The sequence below is a fragment of the Rhodamnia argentea genome, chromosome 11 (genome assembly GCF_020921035.1).
Source record: "Rhodamnia argentea isolate NSW1041297 chromosome 11, ASM2092103v1, whole genome shotgun sequence".
NCBI lineage: Eukaryota > Viridiplantae > Streptophyta > Magnoliopsida > Myrtales > Myrtaceae > Rhodamnia > Rhodamnia argentea.
This window is the reverse complement of record NC_063160.1, coordinates 22,130,065-22,153,515: the sequence shown is the minus strand read 5'-3', so window position 1 is coordinate 22,153,515 and position 23,451 is coordinate 22,130,065. Positions and strand designations below refer to the sequence as shown.

Genomic DNA, 23,451 nt, shown 5'->3' with positions numbered 1-23,451 from the left:
GTTCGTGCTGTATCGCCTCGACGGCGCGTTCGGCGATCGACCTGGTCCTCCCAGCCCGAAATGGTTACGGTCCGGGAATCCTCATTTGATGGTATCTATAAATGAAGGACAACAGCCGTGCCGATGATGATGGCGATGCCCGAGGTCCGCCGCAGAGAGTGAAAAACGACCACCCCTGCATTGACTAAGCTTTTGCTCCTTTCGAGTTTGGAGAAGAAACCCATGACGCAATGATGCGTCTACCGGGTTTCGCACGACAATCCCTGCAACTGCAAGAAGGAATCAAGAAGAAGAAGATGGAGACGATGAGGAGTAAGAAGAAGAAGAAAAAAGGAGACGCTTTTGTAGCTTTGGCTCGTAGCGAAAGGTAGAAAAACGAGCTGAGAAGAATAAGAAATTGTTTGTACTTTTTCTTATTTTCGTTTCGTTTTTGGTTTCGATAGTTGTACGGGGATAATCACAGCGGAGTGGCCGTGGAAGCGATACCTGCAGGGGGCCGAGCATCAACTTAAAAGTTGAAGCTCTCGATCGTTTCTGCCGGTCCTGATAGAGAAGTTGCAGGGCTATGTCTAGGAACGAGCCCCTAGCTATCTTTAAGCGTTGTTATCTATCCCACCGTGGCCCATGGCAGTGGGTGATGGTTGCGGCAGGCGGGCCACAGTGGCAGAGGCTGGCAATGGCGACCGGCCGGAAGAGCGGGCGGACAGACGGACGGACCACGATGGCGGCGGCAGTGGCGGGGGCATGCGATAGCGAGCCACGTCGGCGACGGTGGGCGGTGGCGGTTGGCAAAACAATTTTTATGTTTTTTTAATTTTATGAAATAAATATTTTATGATTTAGTCTAATATATAAGTACTTAAATACAAATCAGGTCGGGTATTGATCATAAAATTCGTACCGTATGAAAATGGATCAAAACGGGTTAAATGAATCAATATAGATCGGACCATATTTGACCCGACCCAAATCGATCCAACTCACTCATTTGAAACCTCTAAGTCCCTCAGAAAAGTTAAATCAAACCCACCCTAACTTATACAGGGTTTCTAGTCCTAAAAAAGAAAAATCGTGTATTTGAATTCTAAATATTGTCGCCATCCGTCATGTTAGTTCCTATGTCATCTTTGATTGCCATTATTAGTACATCGAAAAGTCTGAGCTGGCTTTTCAGTTATTTACTCATCCACGTGAACGTTTCATTTACTGAGAGCTTGTTAAGAGTCCCACACGAAAATCTTAATATGAAGTGAAAATGTACAGAGGGAATGGGGATTGCACAGACAACGATATAAAGCGCACCGCGCCAACCCTTTATAGCCAGCTGACGACCGCTTTGCTCGCCCTTACTTAGTGACTATGGCGGCGAGGGCCGCCACAACACCGGCAAGGGTCCCCAACCCTTGCCCGCAATACAGGGGCCTCTCCAATTTTTTTTTTTTTTTTCTTATAAAAGAGAAAAGATTTCGCCAGAAACTTTTCTAGGTGTAAACCTTCTCAAAGTCTCACCGACATCATCCAGTTTAACAAAGCACATGTCCAAAGAAAACCACCCAATCATACATCCATCGTCCTCTGAATTTAAATGAAAATCATTACCGGGCATCAACCTGGGCACTTGGTCATTGCCCGACAGGGAACTAATCTTTGCCTCGTTATGTCGTCGGACAGCAAAGATGATACTAACACAAACAGGAGGGTAGAGCCACGCGTGCTCGCAGAGAGAGAATCGAACAATCAACATGCTCAAAACAAGGCAAGGAGAAGTTAGATGGCAAGAAGCAGAGAAACGGTACGACGACTTGCAACTGCGCTCGCTGTAGACCTGAGAATCATGCCCCTAAACCACAGGATCAAAAATGCAACCCACCGATTAAGAATGAAGAACTTCAACACGAAAATCAAAATGCCCTAGTTCACATTAAATTAGGGAAAATTTTTCCAAGAAAAGTAAAGGAAAACAAGGCAAGTGCTGTAATTGACGTATGTACAAATAACCCAATAAGAGAAGAGAGACACAAAAGGGACGAGCGATAAGCTAGTCGACAGTAATAACCTATTTTTCCCATAATTCTTATTCGCTGGTCCAAAATGGGGTGTATCCTTCTTCTGCATGGTCCCATTGTACAGTATAATCCAAACCGGATAATCCTACACAACCATGAATTCTCCCGATTTAAGGAAAAAAAAAAAAAAGGAGCCTCACATGCCTCACTGACCAGGATTCCCCAAAAGACGCTCGACAGCAGCATGAACATTCCCAGAGGTAGCACGCAGTGCCCTGATGTTCTCCTGCATGTCGTAGAAGCCCATTTCTTGAAGTTGTGACAGCTGAGTTGCATAAAGTTCTTCCGGGGGTACTGCCGGAAAAAGAAATTAAGAACGAAACTTCATGGTTAAGTAACTGAATGGTATCACACTTAAAAGCAAAAACTCCTTGACAGAAGGTTGAGATCGAGAAAATGGAAAAGATGCAAACCATCTGGTGCGTTTGGTACTGTAAAACCGCCAGCTCCGAGACCACCAAACATATTCATCAATAACTCCAGCCCGGTGTTATTCATTGTTCCTGGTAGATGGAAAGCATATTCACAGAATCAAGAGATCAAGTTCGAAATTACAAAGGAGAAAATGAAGCTAAATGTAATAAATCAAGCATGTCCAGGCATTAGGACTCTAGATAATATCAAGCTACCTGCAGTCCCCCCTGTCTGACCCGGTTCCCTGCCCAAGAGATATGTCAGTAACCACAAGAAACATAAAAAAGGAACGAGAGAGAGAAAGAGGAATGACAAGTTCTGGCAAATTAAGCTTTCAGATTTTTTTTTTATTTTTTCCCTTCAGCTGAGGAACAATGTAAGGGATGCTACATAGATGGAGTAAGTGGCATTTAATTGATCAGCTTATCTCAAAAACCAAGTTCGCCCTTTCTTCAGTTTCTTTAGCTTCAAGAAACTTACTGGGTTGTTTGTGACCGATTTGGTTGAGCAAAAAGTGACTGCTGCATTGCCAGCATTTGCTGTAAGAAAATAGAGAAAGCAAGAGAGTCAATCTCAAGAATTTGCAAGGTAATATTCTCCTAATGCTATAGCACTAGCGATCGCAAGGTAATCCCCTCCCCACCCCCCCACCCCCCCAACACTCCACACCACCAATCTTCTCTCTGTTCTCCTTTTCCGTTTGAAGAACAGAGTGTGCACATCATTAGAGCTCGTTCTGCACTCCTCGCTTTCTGAGTGCATCATACAATTCATTGATTTTGGCATAGAGGTTCAAACAATTCTTAAAGAGATTTCAAGAAACCAAACCAAATATTCAACAGAACGTTTCATCTAAATAGAGAGGATGTAGACAAGACCATCCATTTGCAATTAATGACATCAACTTAACACTTCATATCCAGACGGCAAACATCTCCAAGTCCACATATCCACAAACAAAGAAGGTCCAAACAATTCTTAAAGAGATCACAAGAAACCAAACCAAATATTCAACAGAACATTTCATCTAAAAAGAGAGGATGTAGACAAGACCATCCATTTGCAATTAATGACATCAACTTAATACTTCATATCGAGACGGCAAACATTTCCAAGTCGATATATCCACAAACAAAGAAGACAGACGGAACCCAACCATGTTATATATAGTGAGAGTCAATGCCACTATGTATCAGTATAAGCGTTACACAACACCTCAAACTTCTAGTACCTGCAATGTCTCAGGGGAAGTAAACTGACGGAGAAGTTCAGGATTTTGCATCATTTCTCTCATTTGGGGATTCGCATCAACCATACTTCGCAGCTGAGGGTTGAGGTTGATAATCTACAATTCAAGATAAAGATTTCTAAGGTGAGTAATGGCAAAATCGACCTGAAAAGGAAAACATCATTATCATTCATATCGGTACCTGATTTATGTACTGAGGATTCGAAATTAGGGTCTGCATCATCTGGGATATAGCTGGATTTTGCATTAATTGGCTCATCATCGTTGTGTCTGGCATCCCAGGGAACATTTGATCCATCCCTGTGAGACCAAGCCCTCCCAAACCTGCAACCCCAGGTGCTCTTGCTTCCCCGACAGGGGTTGACCTCGCTGTAGTATTTGTCTGCGCTGGCCCTGAAACCACCAATAAATTAAACTTCAATTTCTATGGGCAAGCTTGAGATTGACATCATTAACATCAAAACAATGCTTTACATAGAATATTTTAAAAGGAAAGCTACTCATTTTGGAAAATCAAAAAACATTCTTAGATTTTAAGAAACAAAAACTACACATTCGCACCAAGTCACTAATTATAATGTGCATCCTGCAGATGTACATAATTATTATTTTGTGGGGACGGAGGCAATCCAGCGAATTCACAGTTGCCAGATTACCATCACCAAGTCACTAATTATAATGTGCTGACTGCAGAATCAGCATCCGCAGATGAAATTCCCATGAGTAATGAAAATTCTCTGGATGGAAATATCTACATAAAGGCCTCTTATCCATACAGTATTTCACCCAGCCCAGAAGATCAGGGAAAGCCGCTGATCTTTGAAGAGGCGCATCTCCTACCAAGTTAACAATGGCTGGAGACTTTTATTAGCTTTGGCCATAATGCAATAATATTCATACAAGGGAATCCAAAGCTCGACAAAGAAGATTTGCTTAAGAAGAGCAAGAGAAGAAGTGTGCACTCACCGCTAGCATTACTCCAAGGATTAGGTAATGGATTTGTATTTGGGGCAGTAGGCCCCTGACCCGTTTCAGAACCAGTGCTTGACGGATTGTTGGTCCCATCCCTACCCTGTGCACCACCTCTGCCTCCTAAAAGAGCAGCAAATGGGTTTGAACCCAAATCGTTTCCATTATTTCCTCCCATTGTTGTGGCATTGAGGAAAGGTTCTTGTACATTTTCATACATGCGCCGCAACATGTTAAACCCCTCAGGAGAAGCTTCAATGTTACTCATAGCTCTATCCGTATTTCGCATCATCTCACGCATGAGCTCTGGATTCCTCGCAGCCTCTAATGTCTGGCGCAGAATACTAGGATCATTAAGTATATGTGCAAGCTCAGGGTTTCTATCAATTAACTCACGCATTTGAGGATTGCTCATCATTAAAGTGCGCATCAACTCAGGGTTGTTCATCAGGTTTTGAATGGCAGGCATATTCATTATTTCCCTCATGATGTTGGGGTTCTGCGTAAGCTGTTGCTGTACTTGTTCCAAGTCTGGAAGTCCAGCTCCAAATAATCCAGAGGCCCCACCACCACCCAAGGCATTTAGACCAAGCCCAGGGAACAAAGATGCCCCAAGACCAGCTCCCCCACTGTCATTGGAACCAACACCTCGTGTGACACCTGGTGCAGTGTCGGAAATCCCACCACCAGAAGTAGCAGGGGGAGGAGGTGTTGCTGATGGCAACCCCCGGACCATATGAACCGTGTGATCAGCTTGCAAACCTTAATAAATGGAAAAGCAACAAGAAAAAACACCTGATGAAAAGGGATCTCATAAACAAAGAAGAAAAATAACAGACGAGTCTCCCCAACATGAATATGAACTAGAAAAAGGTGGTTGCACTGACACACGAAGACGGGATTGAAGCTGAAAGCACCATGAAGAAACCCACTATTTCAATCACAGATGCCTCCATAAAAAAAGATTAGAAGCTCTCCTAGTAAATAAGCAACTGAAAACCAAGTTCAGGCTACAAATCTCACCAGAGAACTTGAGTATTTCTATTACCATAGGGATCGATATCAATCCAGGACTCGATATTGACTTTATTTCCGAGACAAAAACCGAAAATTCTCCAATCAAAATATTTTCTATCTGTAAATTTATCCATATTCATAATATCATCGTTTTCTAAATTAATAGGAATAATACCTAGACGATAAAGAAACCCTAAAGAAAAGTTATTCGCAGAGGACTATATGATATCAAACGAAGGAGAAAAGAAAAAAGAAGAGAAATTCTGATGCAGAGACAGTCTGTGCTAAGTGCTTCCAGGGTCATTTATCAGACATAGCTTGATATCTCGGGAGGGAAAGACATAATTATCCCACATCCTATTGTGATTGGTCCAGTTTTCGTGGATTCAAACTAATAATGGATTTTGGACTAACAGAGGTAGCCATCTCCTTCACCCTAAGAATAGTTCACTCGGGTGACTGAGAGGGATCACACTATGTGACCATCTATGACTTGCAAAATGGTAGTCTGATAACATGACAACAAACTTAATTTCCTAAGACCAAGCTGTTCTTGCTATAAAAAAGGTTTACATCTGAATCTAGTCTGTGTCCGGCAACTGTCAAGATATCAATACAGCTGTTGACAACAGAGTGCTCATTCATCATACTTCTGACGCCAGATGGATGACCATGCAACATTCCTAATGTACTTTTCCAACCTTCACTAACAATCAAAAAATAAATACATCCTCGCGCACGAGCTCTTTGTCAGTAATTGCCATCACAAACAAGACTCAGAGGAACTAAGCCCGGGAGCTCAAGGTCTATTCTACCTTGATATATACATTGCACTACCACCAAGTCCTAGCCGACACCTCCTCTTCCAATAGAAGGGAGGTGAGAGAGATTCATTTTTGGATCGCCTAATTTTTATTTTTATTTTTTTGTCGGAAGGATCGCCTAATTCAGTAGCTCAAAAATAGGTGAGAATCTCTGAACTAACCTTGACGTATGTGCCAATTAAGGGGAGTACCCAGCTTCCACTAAGAGGCTTATGTTCTGTATAGAGAAAAATGAAAAACTAATTCGCAGGTTTTCTCCAGATTCTTAGAACTTCCAATATAAAATATCTATGGAATGTATAACATTCTACGACCTACAATTATGAAATCCTTATCTTTGTGATTAAAGGTCCTTATTGGCCCTGCTTAATGGAATGTCACACGAGAACGTAACCGTCAAGATATACCAAAATAGGAGAAAGAGATTAATTTCTGGATCGCCTAAGTAGCTCAAAAATAGGTGAGAATCCCTGAAGTAACCGTGACATATGTGCCAATTAAGGGGACTACCCGGCTTCCACAAAGAGGCTTATGTTCCATATAGAGAAAATCACAAACTAATTCGCAGGTTTACTCCAGATTCTTAGAACTTCTGATATCAAATATCTATGGTATGTATAACTTTCTACAACCTACAATTATGAAATCGTTATATTTGCTGTTAAAGGTCCATATTGGCCCTGTTTAACGAAATGTCACATGAGATGAAAAATTAATTCGCAGGTTTTCTCCAGATTCTTAGAACTTCTGATATCAAATATCTATGTCATGTATAACATTCTACGGCCAGCAATTATGAAATCATTATATTTGCTGTAAAAGGTCCATATTGGGTTTAACGGAATGTTACAAAAGAACGTAGCCATCAAGATATACCAAAATAGGAGAAAGAGATTCATTTCTAGATCGCCTAATTCAGTAGCTCAAAATAGGTGAGAATCCCTGAACTAACTATGACGTATGTGCGAATTAAGGGAACTACCCAGCTTCCATGAAGAGGCTTATGTTCCATATAGAGAAAAATGAAAAACTAATTTGCAGGTTTTCTCCAGATTCAATTATGAAATCGTTATATTTGCTGATAAAGGTCCATATTGGTCCTGTTTAGCGGAATGTCACACGAGAACGTAACCATCAAAATATACGAAAATAGGAGAAAGAGATTCATTTCTGGATCGCCTAATTCAGTAGCTCAAGTCTAGGTGAGAATCCCTCCAATTAAGGGGACTACCCTGCTTCCACGAAAAGGCTTATGTTCCGTGTAGATAAAATGAAAATTAATTGGCAGGTTTTCTCCAGATTCTCAGAGCTTCTGATATCAAATATCTATGGTATATAACATTCTACGACCTACAATTATGAAATCGTTAAATTTGATAAGGCCCATACTGGCCCTGTTTAACGGAATGTCAAACAAGAACGTAACCGTCAAGATATACCAAACTAGGAGAAGGACCTAAAGGCATGAAACCCAGAAATCCCAATCTAAGCCGCCAAAGCATAAGAAATCACTTTCATAACAACAAAACATACTTAATAGCAGAGGAAATAGCTGAAATCCACGCCTTCCATCAACCGCTTCAAGGAACCAAAACTATTAAGCAGCCAATTCCCCAATCAAAACCAACGTCGGCCCACCCTCCATTGATGTCGACGTACAATTCAGCTAAACCCCCTCACCCAAGCAAAGTACCATAAATCAGAGAAGAGACCACGAGGTCATACCGTAACTTTCGAGGGTCTCGCTGTCCTTCAAAATGCGACCTTTGTAGATCAACCTCTGCTGATCAGCTGGCACGTCGCAGCTCTGAGCCAGGACCGCCTTGAAAGCCTCGACGGTGGAGTCCAAGCCGGTCTTGACCGTAAATTTCGAGCCATTGGAGCACCGTATGTTGACGACCACCCCTTCCTCGCCGCCGCCGACTCTGGCGTCGCTCGAATCGCCCTCCGATCCCATTGCTCCGCCGCAACACCGATCGATCAAGAAGAAAACCCTAACCCTAGAGAAACCCGGAAGAAAACAACACCTCCCCAATCAAATACGTAATTGGAGAGAGAGAGGGAGAGAGGGGGGGAGAGAGAGAGAGGATCGAGCGGCTTTCGAATGACAATCCTGTGCAGGTGGAATCGAATTACGACGGGGGAGAGAGGGGACAAAAAGGAGGAGAGGTGCGGAATTTTGCGTCGGGTGCGTCCAACGTGAAGGAGTCTTTTGCAGAGGGGGAGAGAGAGACGCGGGGGGGGACAGGGAAGGGGAGGGTTTGGATTCTCTGCAGTTTGGTTCGCATATTCCAACCAACGAAAATGGGTTTGGTATCGTACGTTCCATAAAGACGACCAACCGTGTTTCGCCACGTGGTGAAAATTAGGGCTTTCTTCCCTAAAATACCCTCCGTGTTAGCACTATGACCCCGATTTGTTCAGTATTTGGCTAAGGGACTTTGAGAAAATACAAATACCTTTAGGCTAAAAGTCTTTTTCAAAATGCAAGTAGTGTTTGGTAAAGTGTATTTTAAAAATACATTTGGAAAGCAACTTTGACGTAAATATTATTTAGTGAAAAATAAACTTTATAAAATATTTTTTTCTTTTTGAAAAAAAGGCGGCAATGGCGGTCGACCGGTGGTGATCTACGACCTATGGCGATGGCCGGCCCGGGGGTGGTGACTGCCGGCGACCAATGGGCAATGGCGGTGGGCGGCGGCGGTGACGGCGGCAAGCGAAGATGACAAAATTAAAATAATAAAAAAATTAATTGCATTTTGCAAAAATCATTTAGCCCAAAGTACCTCTAGAGGTACTTTGGGCTAAATGACTTTGAGGTACTTTGGGCTAAATGATTTTTGAGAGCATTTGAGATACAATTGCATATTTCCAAAGTGAGCCAAAAAATAAACCAAATACCCTTTGCATTTGGCCAAGGGGCTTTAGAGCCCCAATGCTCATTTTCAATCTTGAACCAAATAGGGCCTAATTCCGGTGGATGCATACACCCAGAAGTACAGCACAAGGAGCAAACGAATACGGAGGGCTTTTTTTTTTTTTTGTATTTGATTGCTTTTCCGGTAAAAGACAAAAAAAAAAAAAGATTATGAGTATTGAATGAAAATGGGTAGAAAACGCACTAAATTTAGGATACGAAAATTTGAATTTGAGGCAAAAATGAATTAGAAGTAATAGAAGCTTTGACTTGTTAGTGTGTGTGTTTCCATCATAGCATGTGACCTCGCCATGGTTGGGGCAAGGCTTGACCTCGCCAGGTTGGGTGTCCCCTCTGGCCGGCCAGAGGAAGGAGATGACAAAAAAAAAGTAAATAAAAAAATAAAAAAATTCAAAAAAAAAATCAGCTAATTAATATCGGCCGAATGGACTAAATTAACACAATTGCAAAAGGTTTATGATTGAATCGACAAAAAAAAAAGGTTAATAGGTTTGGGACTTTTTTGATAATTCTCCCCACTCTTGCGAGCGTAATATTTTGCTATCGATAAGAACTTCAGGACATGATGTTTTCTACTTTTGGTACTTGAAAAATTATGTTTTGATTGATGGATTTTACTCGTCATTGATTTTTATTTTTGGGGGTCAAATTACTCATCATTGGTTGGGGATGGTTGATACGAAGTTGGTGATGACGATGGCGATAACTATAGTTATCGCTGGTAGAGGTAGATGTAGAGATGGCGGCAACGGTTGATCCGTCGAGTAGTAAACTCTGTTTGAGAGCCCCTCCATGAAGAAATGAGAGAAAAATATTCGCAATTTATTCTTTTTCCCATCTCGTAAGTTTTTTAATATTTTCCAAATTTTCCATTCGAAATTTCGTTCACTCCCATTTTTCCCAAACTCCCCAGCATGGCAGCAACTGTCGATGTCAATTGATATTCATTTACTGAGACTTTTAACCAAAGAAATCTAGGATGACCTAATATATGATAGTGAAAGTGACTTTGGGACATTCAACGTACTTAATTTAATATGAACCTTTTTTCCTTTTATTTTACGAATAAAAATTTAAATGGTATTGCCAAAAAAGAAAAAAAATTTGTAGAAAAATCTTTTGAAATCTCAGCGCACATACAAATATTTAATTGTGTGGTCATATTTGCTAATTAATAAAGTTGACAATATACAATAATTATGAAATAGAAAGAAATATTTTAAAATGTCCGATTTCACGTTATTCCCGTATACATAATCAAATTAACTCAGCTACACAAACAATACAATGATAGATGTTAAAGTGATGTAATCAATTTGGTTACACGCTACACAATAGAATCTACTATCACATGGAATTGGAATGCAATGCATAAAAGTATAATTTGAACATTTAGCAATTGACAAATATTCAAAAAGAATTTGAATTTCCTTACCAAAAAAAAAAAAAAAAAAGAATTTGAATTAAAAAAACCCAGGTGCAAGTCCGTCGCAATGATCTTGATCTGCGGCAAAGAAGTCAAAAGGAAGGAAGGCCGTCCACAAAGATAACGGAGAGGGTTGGACGCAGCTTCGGCGGCGACGGCCGAGGGAGATGGGGAAGTTGGGCTCAAGGTGGCCGGAGATGGAGGAGGAAAAGTAAGGTGGATTGAGATTTTTCATTTTGTTCGACAAAATCCACGCCAATGATAAAAAAAAATGCATGCCACGTCAGCTGTTGACGTGACGCTCGCAAATCGCCGAATATTTTATAGACGAAAGAGAGCGGACACGCCGTAGACTACTCTCACACTCAATGAAACTATGCCGTAAGAACTTCTCAAGAATCGCTTCTAAAGTTGTCTGTTACAGCAGTTGAAGCAACAGACTGTTTAGTGAGATTATCTTGGAAAGACTGCATCTGGCTGCCCTTTGAGCAAACACCATATGCAACTATCGGAGGCGGCTGACCAGAACTCTTGCACGCCTTGCAGATCCATCAAGCTCACAGTCTCGGCTGATAGAAGACGTTCTCTCGCTGCTAATTCAACTCAAACCGAAACTTCATTGCCATGTTCTTACAAGAACAAGAACAGGACTCACCATTCGGGTACTCGCCTCTTGTCCAAAGGACCACACAGACGTGGAGTCGCTGTCGAAAGCTCGGAAAGTGTGATCAGGGGTCGAAAGAAAAGCCGCACATTTCGAGCCGTCTCAGGGAATGTGCTTGCACTTGCTCATGTGCTGCAGCAGAGAATTGGCTTTTCTCTGGGCTCTATTAGTCCCATTTCTGGTGATCTCCACCAGATGTTCGTATACTCCGTACTGAAGTGAGGCCAACACGAAAGACGAGTTCTGCAGCCCCAGCTCCAGCAGCACCGATGTTGCGCACTCCTTGTTCTTGGGTGTCCCGTTCTTGATGATCTCCACTAGTGTCTTGATGAAAGACAGCCGCCCCATCTCGCTTCGCCCCTCGGGGTGCGATGCGAGAAGCAACAAGATCGAGAGCGCCTCATCGACCATTCCCAAATCCTTGTCCTCAAGCAAATCGAGCAATGGCAGTATGACGCCCGCCTTGATGGCCCTGGACTTGTTTGCTTTGTGCAAGGACAAGTTGAAAAGTGCGGTAGCCGCGTCCTTCTTGCCTCGAACTGTTCCATTTTTCAGAAGATCCACTAAAGGGGGAATCCCATTCGCGGATCCCACAAGCACCTTGTTCTCATCGAGCATCGATATGCTAAACAAGGCCGCCGCAGAATTTTCCCTTGCCTCATCCGTTCCGTTCTGCAGTACATCAATTATAGCAGGAATAGCGCCTTCTCGGGCAATCACTCTCTTGTTCGCCTCGTTGAGGGACAAGTTCAGGAGTGCAGTCACGGTGTGTTCTTGGATTTTAGAGTCTGGAAACGACAAGAGCTGAACCAGCGGCGTGATTCCTCCGAGGTTGGCTATCAGGATCCTGTTATCAGGATTTTCCTTGGAGAGAGCCCGGAGCTTCAGGATCGCATCCCTTTGCTCATTTGGCTGAGAAGATGACAGATCCTGTACAAGGCATGATATTTGCTTCGTGAGTTCAATTGAAGAGCCGCCGAAACCAACGGAGATAGCCTTTCTGGGGAGCTCGAAGCCGTTCTTCTCGCACCAGTGGAGAATAAAGTTGCGGAGAGCGTAATTCGGCACCACCAACAAGTGATCCAAGATTTGTCCGGTCTTCGGGCACGTCCGATGATTCGAATCCAGCCACTTCTGTATGCTCTCTCTTTCATAGGTCTTACATAAAAAAAAACGATGTCTCAGCTTACAAACAACTTATATCCATGCTCTGAATTGCCACTGTTGTATGAAGTGAACATCAATGTCTAGAAAAATTTGCAGAGGACTGAGCTTTAATTAACCTCGAAGTGTCTCAGTTAAACTGCTTGTCATTTAGTTCTGCAAGAATGCGTGTGTTTTGGTGGTGGTTGGTGGAATTACCTGTCCGGTGGCGACAATAACAGGATCCGTCATTATCTCTAGCGCGATCGGGCATAAAAACTCATGTGGAACGGAGAAGGACGGCGACTTTTCCAGAGTCCTCAAGGGAAAAGAACAATCCGGCGCGTTCGGCTCGTCGAACCCCGCAATCCGTTTGAACTTACCAAACAAGCCCGTCATTTGCCGGACGTTGTGCGCGTCTTTTCCAAACCGCTTCACAAGCTTCCTGAGAGCAGCCGTTTCTGATTTCAGATCGCTGAAGGTCCGTAGCTCCAATCTGTTAGCGAGGCGTTGTAGGATGGCATTGTCCACATTCCGGTCGTCCTTCTCCGATAGCACCACCATCAGATCCATGGCCAGCTCCATGTCCTGGGTGTCCCTCCTCTTCTGAGCCCTCTTGAGTTGCATCCGCATAAGCTCAACCTTCGTGTACATAAGACGCATCAGTATGTCTGCGAATGACCGATGGAACAACACACAAAATTCATCTAAATCTACTAATTTGGCTTCATAAGGGCCATATGTTATTCGATCGCGAAATCGCATACTGAGCTTTGAGCTCATGAATTCACTCAGTCAGTTGTGTTCCTCTTGATTCGTCGAGACTGAACCCGAGAACTTGATCTGAAGGAGACTACAATGTCGTCAAACTAAAGAGTCTCTGCAAACTTACTTGTTCCTGGACTTCAACTGAGACACCGAGCTCATCATAAGGCATTTCATCCAAGGCCTCATTTAACTGATCGTAAGCAGCATGGAATCTACTCATGACCGCCTCGTTCTCCAGCGCCTGCATTTTCGACCGAAACCTTAATTTAGAAGATCGGAAACGAGCAACCCGAATGAGCACACAACTAGGTAACAGTAGCAAACCAGATAAATCTTGCTTCCGCAGTGGCATTGCTTCAACAACTTGTTAGCCGCAACCACAGCTTGCCTGAGATGAGCCAGAGTAGCGTCCAAAGCATCGCCGGGGACATCCGCGGCGCGGCGGGCCTCTCCAATCTCTTCCAGAAGCGGCACGAGCAGCTTCAACCTCCTCGCCAGATTCACACACTCCTTCTTCTGCGTCTTCCTGTACCCGCCATAGGACCCGGCCTTCTCGATCGCTCCTATCAAGTCCTCGACGATGCTGTCGCCGCCGCCTCCATTACCGTCCACGCCACCACACGATGAGCTCGGCGAGCTAGAGACGGAGCGCTCCCTCACTCCTCCCTCCACCCGCCTCTCCATCGCCCTCCAGTCGGACTGTTCCCCAAAAGGGTCTCAGCGCCGCTCGGTTTTCCGGGAAAACGAGCAGTCCTTTCCTAGAAAAAGGCAAAGCGAGAGCGACTGAGAGGGTGCTGAAGGGGCCCGTTCACGTGAAGGGGCCGCGCCCAAGACTTGACTCCATTGCATCCCAAAACATCTAAAGGACGACTGGGATTTCTTCTCTTTTTCTTTCCAAGCTCCTCGAATCGGATCCAGAAGATCAAATGATGGCGGCCCGGTACGTGATTTCGCGAATCCTGTGGCGTCTATCTATAGAGGAAGAAGATAGAAGGATCTCGAAAATCAGTTAATCATGTTACATGAAGGGGAGGGGGGCGGTTCACGCGGTTTTTTGACATGGGTTGGCGCGCATTGACATGCCAACTGTCGCGACAATTCCTCAGTTTTGTGGTGGGTCCCAAATGGTGTTCTTTGTCTATTTTCCTTTTTCCTTTGTATTGTTTTTTTTTTTTTTTTGGGTTATAATTTTCGACTGCCTGTTTCGGGTTGTGCCTGTCCTGTCTCGATTCGTGTGGGACACGGGCAATCTGAGAAGGGTGGAGCCTTTTGTTTCGTCTTGGTGATGAGACAATAAGATTGATCAATCGATTGTATTAACTTTAGAGCAAATTTCTTTCCTCTTTTTTTTTTTGTCTCGAAATATTTCGAGAATGAACAGACGAGATCCTATCCAAATTACTCACCTTTCATACATATCGCGAGTGAGTTAAACGAGAAATTATCCAAAGCGTAATCCGGAACTGTTCGCGCATTTTAAATGTAATGCGGTTGAATTAAATGAAAAATTATCAGAAGAAGGAGTCCACGCTCCAATAGACTCCCACCTCTCTTTTGGGGGCCACCGAGAGAAAGAAAGTTGCAACTTTGAGGAGAGATTATGAGTTAAAATGGCTGACAGCTAATGTTGTTTGCTAGCACAGTTCTTACGGATTGGGTTTTTTCGGGTTGGTGTCACGACCCCACCATGTCTCTCCAATCCTTCCCTCCCTCGTCGTCGATGAAAGGGGTGGGGATTGATGCACTTTGTATCGCCAACGAAGTCATCCTGAATTCACAATTTTCCACCCCCATGTGAGGAAAAAAAGAGCCAATATCTTAGTGGGTAAAATAGAGAGAAAAAAAAAAGAAGCCAAAAATCAACGAATCGGTTGAGATCGCGAGACGGGTTTTCGAGGAATGCTACTCGTGGTCTGGATACACAGGGAAACTAGATAGGTCGAACTTCGCCGGCCAATCTGTGCATGGCGTTATGCTTCCTTAATTTAATGAATACGGTGATAGGTTCAATCTGTGTGATTTGTACGTATGAATCACAATGGAATTAGAGATTCTTAAATAATTCTCTCAACTTCGTGACTGTTGTGCACGGTGAGTTTCATTGCATATATAAAACATGAGCAGGAAAAAGTGTCCGTAACGTCTTAAATCTATTACATTGGTGCCAATTCGCTTCTAAACATTTTACATCGATGCCAATTCAATTATAAACATTTTAAATTGGTGCCAATTGAGTCATAAACCTTTTGAATTGGTGCCAATTTAGTCATAATATTTTTGGAATTTATACAAATTGAGTCAATCTAGTCAATTTTCACCCGAAATCACTAACGTGGACCTCAATTGTCCCACGTGGCACGGCCGTTCTTGATGTGGATATTTTTTAAATATGATTTAAATCATTTCTAATAATATTTACTAATTTTTTAATAATTTTTTAAAAAACTATATAAAATATGTAAAAATATTAAAAAATATTCAAACCTTCATCTACTGTTCTACATAGGACAACCGATGTTCATGTCGGCGATTTTTGATCGAAATTGACCAAATTGACTCAATCTGTACAAATGCAAAAGGTCTTAACACTAAATTGGTACAAATCCAAAATACTTATGACTCAAATGACACTAAAAAAAGATTTAGGACTGAATTGACACTCACGCAAAAGATTTAGGATTGAATTGGCACAAATATAACAGGTTTATAACTTTTTTTTTACACTTTTTCCTATAAGTGCATTGAGATTTCAAAAAGAATTTTCACTTTTCAAAAAACTCTTTATTTTCATTAAAAAAGAAAATACCCATCCCATTAAATTTAGCGCATTCAATGTCCTAAATTATATTTTACATACATACTTATGTACATACATTTATATGTATACGTATATATAGACGTTGAAATGTTGGTCGGGCTATCATCGTTCTAAACTTAATGATGCCTTGGCCAAAAAAGGCGAAAAGATAAAAAGAGATTACTTGGCGGTGAAGGTTGAATTTCGATTGAGCTTGCTTCCTAATCAAGCGATTCCCTTTATTAATTAGCATTCATGCTAGGATTGCATGGACACGACATATTTTTCTTTGTTTTTACTCTACCATGCGCAGCCTGAGTTATGGCGCTGAGTGTGTGAATTATTCTGGTGAATCCATCATGTAATTACCTACTTCCCCACCTGTCTTGCTCCTGCTTTTTTTTTTTTTGTTGTTAAACCTTAGGAAATTGATTGTGCGAACCGAGATTTTGAAATCTGGGTAATAGAAACTCATGAATTGATTGGACTTTGTTATGGAAAAGTGAAGTGCTAGATTGATCAAATTCAAAATCAGGGGATCCGATGTACATTTCGCAATAATTTAAGGACTCACGGTGCATTTTTTTCTCGTCCGATCAGAGGTACATTGTCCGTTCAATGAATAATTCAATGCCACATCGAAAGAATTAGAAGTCAAAAAACGATGCTGCATGTGAACCCAAAGTTTCTACAATGAAATGTCATTTTCTTGTCCCTTTTTGTTGCTAGAGCACATGTATAAAATTGCAATAGAGGGGAGCACAGAGGCCGCGACATCAGATCAAATTTAACATGATCGATGCTTTGCTTGCAACTTATAAGTTTCGTTAGGGGAATTCGTTGAGGCCCAAAACTTAAAAGAGGGTTCAAATTTGGACAGAGGCTCGAAGGCAACTAGCACTGAGCCCGTGACCCGGCCCGGCCCGATCATATATAATCATTCTAACGAGTCCTCCTTTTGGCTAGGATGCAATCTAAATGCGACCCTACCCTCATTAACTTTGCAAGTTGTCTATAAAAAAGAATTTCCAAGGACAAAACAATAAAAAAGAAACGCCATATCGTAAAATGTCCCATGTTTCCTCGTAACGAATCACATCGAATCAGATGAAATTTGAAATGGCGCCGAATCATTTATGTTGCATGTTGATCCACACGGTAACTTGAAGCGCTTATCCGATTATTGTTTCCAAATGTTATTTACGTGTAAAATCACTCCGTTGAAATGAAATTTCGATATCGATATCAGAATTAATCAAGCGCATCCATGACAAAGAAAAACAAATTTGGAGTTTTAGTTTTTATTTTTTTAAGCGTTGTAATATTTTTGTTCATATTTTGTGTTTACAAAAATGCTCTTATTTCGGCAGCTGGAAAAATCACTTGCTCGCCGCCGTGGACGAACTTAGGAAAAAAATGCTTTCATTTGAGACTGATATGGTCATTTCAGAGCCTTTGGAAATAAGAATACACTTCGGTTCGGGTAATTTTGAGAAAATGGCTTTGACTTTGGGGCCTTATTTCGGATTTTCTCTTATTTTTAATATTTTGTTGTCAGACGGGGAAGCGTCGATCGAGTGAGAGGCGATTGGCTGCAGTTTGGAGTTCCGAGTTGGAAGATGGAGAACAAGGCGATTCTGAAGGAGTGGTTCGAGCGAGTTGACTCGGACAGAACCGGGAGCATCACCGCCGTTCAGCTCAAGGTTCCCTCTCTCGTTCGCTCCCTCTCTTCTGACCTCCCTTAGTCAACTGGAAAGGATCGAAGACCTCTCTTTACTCCGTCGTTGAGGGACGTTGATTTTGGCTCCTTTTTTTTTTTTTTTGGGAATCAGCGAGCTCTCGCGGTTGGGAACCTTGAATTGTCCATCTCGGTCGTGGAGCAGATGATCAGGTCCTCGAATTTCGCTGTCCGATTTGGTTTTTTTTTTCTTGCGTATGTGTTCGTGTCGGTGTCGATTGGATTGGAAGGTGATCGGATGTTTCTGCGGATGTTTTCTTTTTTGGGCAGGATGTATGATTTTGATAGGAACGGGACTATGAGCTTCGAAGGTAAGTGGATGCTGCCCCTGTTGATTGTCGATACTCTTACTTTTTCGTGCGATGCGTGCTGCCTAATGTATCAGTAGTATAATAGTATTGAGGTATTATGCGCGTAAATTGAGAATGTACTCGGTGCAAATGCTGAGAAAAGCTGGTCCAGGTTATGTGGGTTGTTTTCGCCAATTTTTATTGTAGAAGTGCTTAGTTGAGGTACTCAGTAAGCTTAATCTGGGACTGGTATTCTCCGTCCACCATGTTGTGGCTAGACTTCACAGGACCTTGTTGTGCCATGTGCCGAAAGGTTAGCAGGAGTTTTATGTCGTTTCAAGGATTATGCTGAAGTTGATCGGAGTGTGCCTAGAGCTGGCTTGCTACAATAGTTTAAATTAAAAGACGTACGTGATTTCACAAGGACCTAGGCTCTGATTTCGTCTAATGGAGGAATGGTTCTTGCTCTGGGGTACCAATGGAACAAATTATCAGGGTCTAGGAATAGAAGATTCCAATGTAAGCTGGTATAGAAATAGAAGATCTCAATGTAAGCTGGTACAAAGTCTCGGGGTTGCAATCAAGTGAAAATCATCTGTCCATCTGTTAGTTATCTTTGGACACGTTATTTGCAGATTCAGATTAGTTTGAATTGATATCATCTCAATTAATATTTTTCTTTTTCAAAAATAGTATAATCTGAAGATCCTTTATTTGATTTCTCTGTGTTCTTTTTTTTTTTTTTGCACAGAATTTGTTGCTCTCAACAAGTTCCTTCTTAAGGTTAGTATTCTGGTATTTGATGCCTTTTTTCTTTTCTTTTTTGCGGTTGATGAAACAACACTAAGGCGTCAATTCATGGAGAAACGTTGCATAGCATATGTGACATCTAGAATAGTTCGCTCCATGCAAGATTCTCCCCATTTTGCACCAGAGCACTGAAGCACCTTGCATGTGAATTTTGAAAATCAAATTACTTCAGTTTTCCATGCGTCCATTTCCCTTCAACTTTTTTTGAAGCAAATGAAGCAATTGGGGGTACCATTTGTATTTCCAATGGTTCTCTTTCGTGACTATATTTTATTAGCAAAAGATCTGGAAAAAGCCTCTAACAATCTTTGCCTTTGCCTTTAAGGAGTCTCATGTTATTACTGCACTCAATTAAATTGTATACCGAAGCATATTGAAGGATCTGCCTTCGAGGGTCTTAGCGACTAATTTCTTCTGATGTCTGCAGGTTCAACATGCCTTCTCAGACCTTGAGAGGTGAGTCAACATTTTATGTTGCAGAGGCCGATTGGTCCCATCCATGGTTCTAGTAGACACATGCACAATTGCAAGCTTTCTTTGACAGAATTGTTCATTCCCTTTTTTTTTGGGTGGGTCTTTTTTCCTACTCAAGGAAAAGGTATAAATAACAGCATGATTAGGTATGGATATCAAGGTTGGGCTTTATATTGCTTGCCCTGTAAGTTGTAGAATGCTTGGAGAAATGAATAATTGGATGTCCAGTCAGGTCCTTCAGACACATTGATTCCTCTTGTTTGACAATCTCAAAATCTGCTATCAATGCAACAATTAGCTGATGCATGATGCAAGTTTGACATTGTATTTCACTAATTAACCTTTTTATCCAATGATGCTACGATGGCTAGCCTGCCTTAACATCGAACTGCAAATTCCTTTCTAGAAGTTTGATTTTCCACATTGGATTTTGTGATACTTGTGCTGATCTCTCTGGCAAGTGATTGTTTCCTACAAGTTGCTTGTTGTTGAGTCACCTATGATAATTCATCATCTTTGACGACATCGATCATGTGCTTCTAATCAATGTAATTCAATCCTACTTGGGAAAGGAAAATCAGTCCTCCTGTGATCTTATATTAGTTTTTGTAAAATGCCATTCGTCAACAAAAATGGGAAGGATTTTTGCAATCACATTAACGGCATACCTCAAGGCACCCACTTTCACCCATTCTGATGAACATCTTTCTTCACCAGCTCAAAAATTGTTTTTTGGAAAGAGAGAAAAGCCTATGAGATTTTAGATATGCAGATTATATGCATTTCAAAAAAAAAAAAATGGCATTGGTACGGAACAGGTAAGCCAAAGCTTGAAGAAATTCTTTAATGAGGTTTTGAATGAACTCCAACTCGAGGCAACATCACCTGAGCTTATTTGAGAATAGAATAAGCCCCACGTTATCTCAATTAAACTGGCAACCTGGAGATTCTAGCCGCTTTCATTTCATGTCTATTTTTTTGGACTGGTTCTTCAAGTACTTTGTTCAGACAATACCAAACAATTGTTTCTTGTTTTTTCATTGTTACAGGGGTCGTGGATATCTTGTCCCTGATGATGTGTATGAGGTGAGTGATGCTGCTTCCTATCACTTTAAAGTAGTGGATTTTCTGTAAATCGTGGAGTCTTCTCTGTCACCAAGATTTCAGTTCACTCAGTTTCTTGTCTTCTCTTGACTTTTGAAACTGAACTGGTAAAACTCATTGATGTCCCGATTGTCTATTATCAGTCATGCTTTGGGACATTCATTTTGTCAATCTTTAAAGAAGCACGAAGGACATATATGATGGTCTTTCCGTTGACATTTGGACATTTGTGATGGTTGTTCATGAATTTTATCCTCTTCCTACCTCACGTCCTTAGTGTTATTGCAGGGCCTGGTGAAAATTGGGTTCTCTCTTGACTCTCCATCATTTTACAGTGTCTGTGAGGTAACATATATTTCCTATTGTGCATGCAAGATCTGACAAGATTTTTGGTTAATGAGATTTATTGCATGATCATAGTGATGACTGGTGGATGTCCCTGCTATTTTTGACCTAGGACAGTGAAGTATAAGCTGTCTTTTACTTCCTAGGATTGTAGCTAGTGGATGTTTAACAGGACCTGTATTGGATATTTAATAGGAACAGAATCTGAGCCGCAAGGTTTCTGTGGACATTTTATCCATGGTCTGTTTGTGGAGAGAGGTATACTCATATGAGTATAGAGGCACAAAACTGCTTTCTGCTCAGATTGATAATAAAATAAGTAGTTCAATTCCTCTACCAGGGCAAACATTTGCTGTCCAATGCTATTGAAGATAATTAGGCTAGGCTCAACGTTCATTTCGCGGAAAATGAATGATTTGAAAAATATTTCCTAAAGTTGGTCGTTTTATCTCTTACAAAGATGAATGAACGAAAAGTATTTAATCAAAAAATGTTTAGACATAAATTGCTATCGATATGTTTTTCATCGACTAATTATCTTAAGCGAAACAAGTGATCATTTTTATAAAGATGTTTTTCAAATTACTTATTTTTCAGCTAAATAAATGTAGCCTTATAGTTCATAAATTTGACCTGCTTCCCTTGTGAAACTCTCTTTCAAACTTTAAGCTATGGTGAATATTTTCTTGTTTTCATTCTAGTTACATTCTGGAAATCACTCTACTTATGTAGACGGGCAACTGTGATTATTCCACTTATTAGTTTCCCTTGTATGGTTTTGTCAAAATAACTTCCTGGTTCTCTCAGGGAACACTTGGAGAATTGATGGATGTTATTTTTATTTTTCTAATGAAGATCATTTGTCTAGCTCAAGGAAAACAGATGTTGAGATTGTCAATTAGTACATTTAAGTTTTATAATTGCAAGTGCCAGCCGCTATTTAATTATTGACACTCTTTTTGCTTCATTATGAAGAGCTTCGATCAGAAGAAGAATGGAAGGTTTCGGCTGGATGATTTCATGTCTCTTTGTATATTTGTTCAGTCTACAAGGTAAGTGTTCCTCACGTCAAAAAGTACATGATGTTGCTTCTTTCAAGAATGTAAATACTACGGTATGAGAAGGAATAGTTCAAATGTGCGCAATTTGAGTGCTTTGCCTACATGTCACGTTGGTCATGTATAGAATTTGGCATGCTTATTATTGTGATTTGGAAATAATTCTTCATATGATGTGACCAGAACCGGTATTGGCGCAAGTTGTTATTGCAGTTATGTGAAATCCTGGTATGAGAAGGAATAGTTCAAATGTGCGCAATTTGAGTGCTTTGCCTACACCTCTCATTGGTCATGTATAGAATTTGGCATGCTTATTATTGTGATTTGGAAATAATTCTTCATATGATGTGAACAGAACCAGTATTGGCGCAAGTTGTTATTGCAGTTATGTGAATATCCTGGTATACTCAATCTACTTCATCTCAATACTTGGTTAAGCCTGCGCTCCATTTTGCTTGTTGCAGGAATCTTTTTAGTTCTTTTGATACAGCTAAGCAGGGGAGGGTTACTCTTGATTTCAACCAATTTGTCTATTGCAGTAAGTACTTTTGTTGGACAATTACCTTGTATTCAACTTGTCTGAAAAAACTATCGAAGAAATACATTCTTTCGGTCTTCTTTTTTTTCCTCTCTTCATATGTCCTGATAATCTCATAATGTTGACTCTAAATGGGTAGAATTGATGGTTCTTTAAATTTTTGTGTGTTCGCTCAAGCATTAGTCATGCTTACCTGTTTTTCTAGTCCAAACGTGTGCTGACTTGTCATCAAACATCCTATCTAATACAAAGAAATAGGTGAAGGGAATTTTGAATTATCTTTAGTCCCTTTGGATTCGATATCAATGATGGTGAGAAAGGGAAAAGATAGACGGACTCCATAAAAGTTTATCAGATGGGCTTAGTTTGAGAAACAGATGTTTTGAATTTTGTCGCGTAGTGAACTAATGAATAAGTTCTGACAATATTCATGTGGCTGTACAGCTGCCAATTGTCGGATATGAAAACAACTCACATGAAGTCAATGCAACTGCGAAAGCTGTACGAGAAATCATGTTTATACAGACTCAACGACATCATTGGTGAAAGAGGAGAAAGGCATGTTTGTACTTTGAAGACCCTCTTTTTCTTGTATATCATACTATAGTTGCAGATTCGTTCATGTTACATGAAGCATCAAGATTGTTTCCCAGGGAAAATCACTCACCCTTTATTGATGCATATTATTATCGATTCTTTCATGTTTGAAGCATATTATTATGGGTGCATCTTGTTGATATAATATGCTCAAGAACGAGATTCACTCTTAGGTCAAAATTGTGTGTATTCGCGGGCAGGCCCGGTTTGTGGATGAAG

At 41.1% G+C, this 23,451-nt stretch overlaps 3 protein-coding genes across 4 annotated transcripts; 1 reads left to right on the top strand and 2 right to left on the bottom strand.

Annotated features, from left to right (window-relative positions):
- Positions 1–1,888: 1,888 nt before the first annotated feature.
- LOC115735618 (ubiquitin domain-containing protein DSK2b-like) lies at positions 1,889–8,819 on the bottom strand. 2 transcript variants are annotated; one of them, XM_030666964.2, is made up of 8 exons: positions 8,265–8,819; positions 4,696–5,460; positions 3,911–4,122; positions 3,712–3,825; positions 2,961–3,019; positions 2,696–2,724; positions 2,480–2,569; positions 1,889–2,360 (listed from the first exon to the last, which is right to left on the bottom strand). In XM_030666964.2, exons 1-8 carry the CDS (start codon positions 8,494–8,496, stop codon positions 2,212–2,214), a joined length of 1,650 nt encoding a protein of 549 aa, XP_030522824.1. In that variant the 5' UTR covers positions 8,497–8,819; the 3' UTR covers positions 1,889–2,211. The 2 variants fall into 2 exon arrangements, with proteins under 2 accessions (XP_030522824.1, XP_030522825.1); XM_030666965.2 differs by having other exon boundaries at positions 2,961–3,016.
- Positions 8,820–11,269: 2,450 nt separating this feature from the next.
- Positions 11,270–14,530, bottom strand: LOC115735616 (U-box domain-containing protein 15-like). Its single transcript, XM_030666961.2, has 4 exons — positions 13,806–14,530; positions 13,606–13,722; positions 12,933–13,355; positions 11,270–12,728 (listed from the first exon to the last, which is right to left on the bottom strand). Exons 1-4 carry the CDS (start codon positions 14,163–14,165, stop codon positions 11,673–11,675), a joined length of 1,956 nt encoding a protein of 651 aa, XP_030522821.1. The 5' UTR covers positions 14,166–14,530; the 3' UTR covers positions 11,270–11,672.
- A 3,284-nt stretch (positions 14,531–17,814) lies between these two features.
- Positions 17,815–23,412, top strand: LOC115735622 (sorcin-like). The gene is made up of 10 exons (XM_030666970.2): positions 17,815–17,981; positions 18,111–18,169; positions 18,287–18,327; positions 19,058–19,089; positions 19,544–19,572; positions 20,640–20,676; positions 20,983–21,039; positions 22,015–22,091; positions 22,562–22,635; positions 23,080–23,412. The coding sequence occupies exons 1-10, from the start codon at positions 17,898–17,900 to the stop codon at positions 23,097–23,099; spliced, it is 510 nt and encodes a 169-aa protein (XP_030522830.1). The 5' UTR covers positions 17,815–17,897; the 3' UTR covers positions 23,100–23,412.
- The last annotated feature ends 39 nt before the right edge of the window (positions 23,413–23,451 follow it).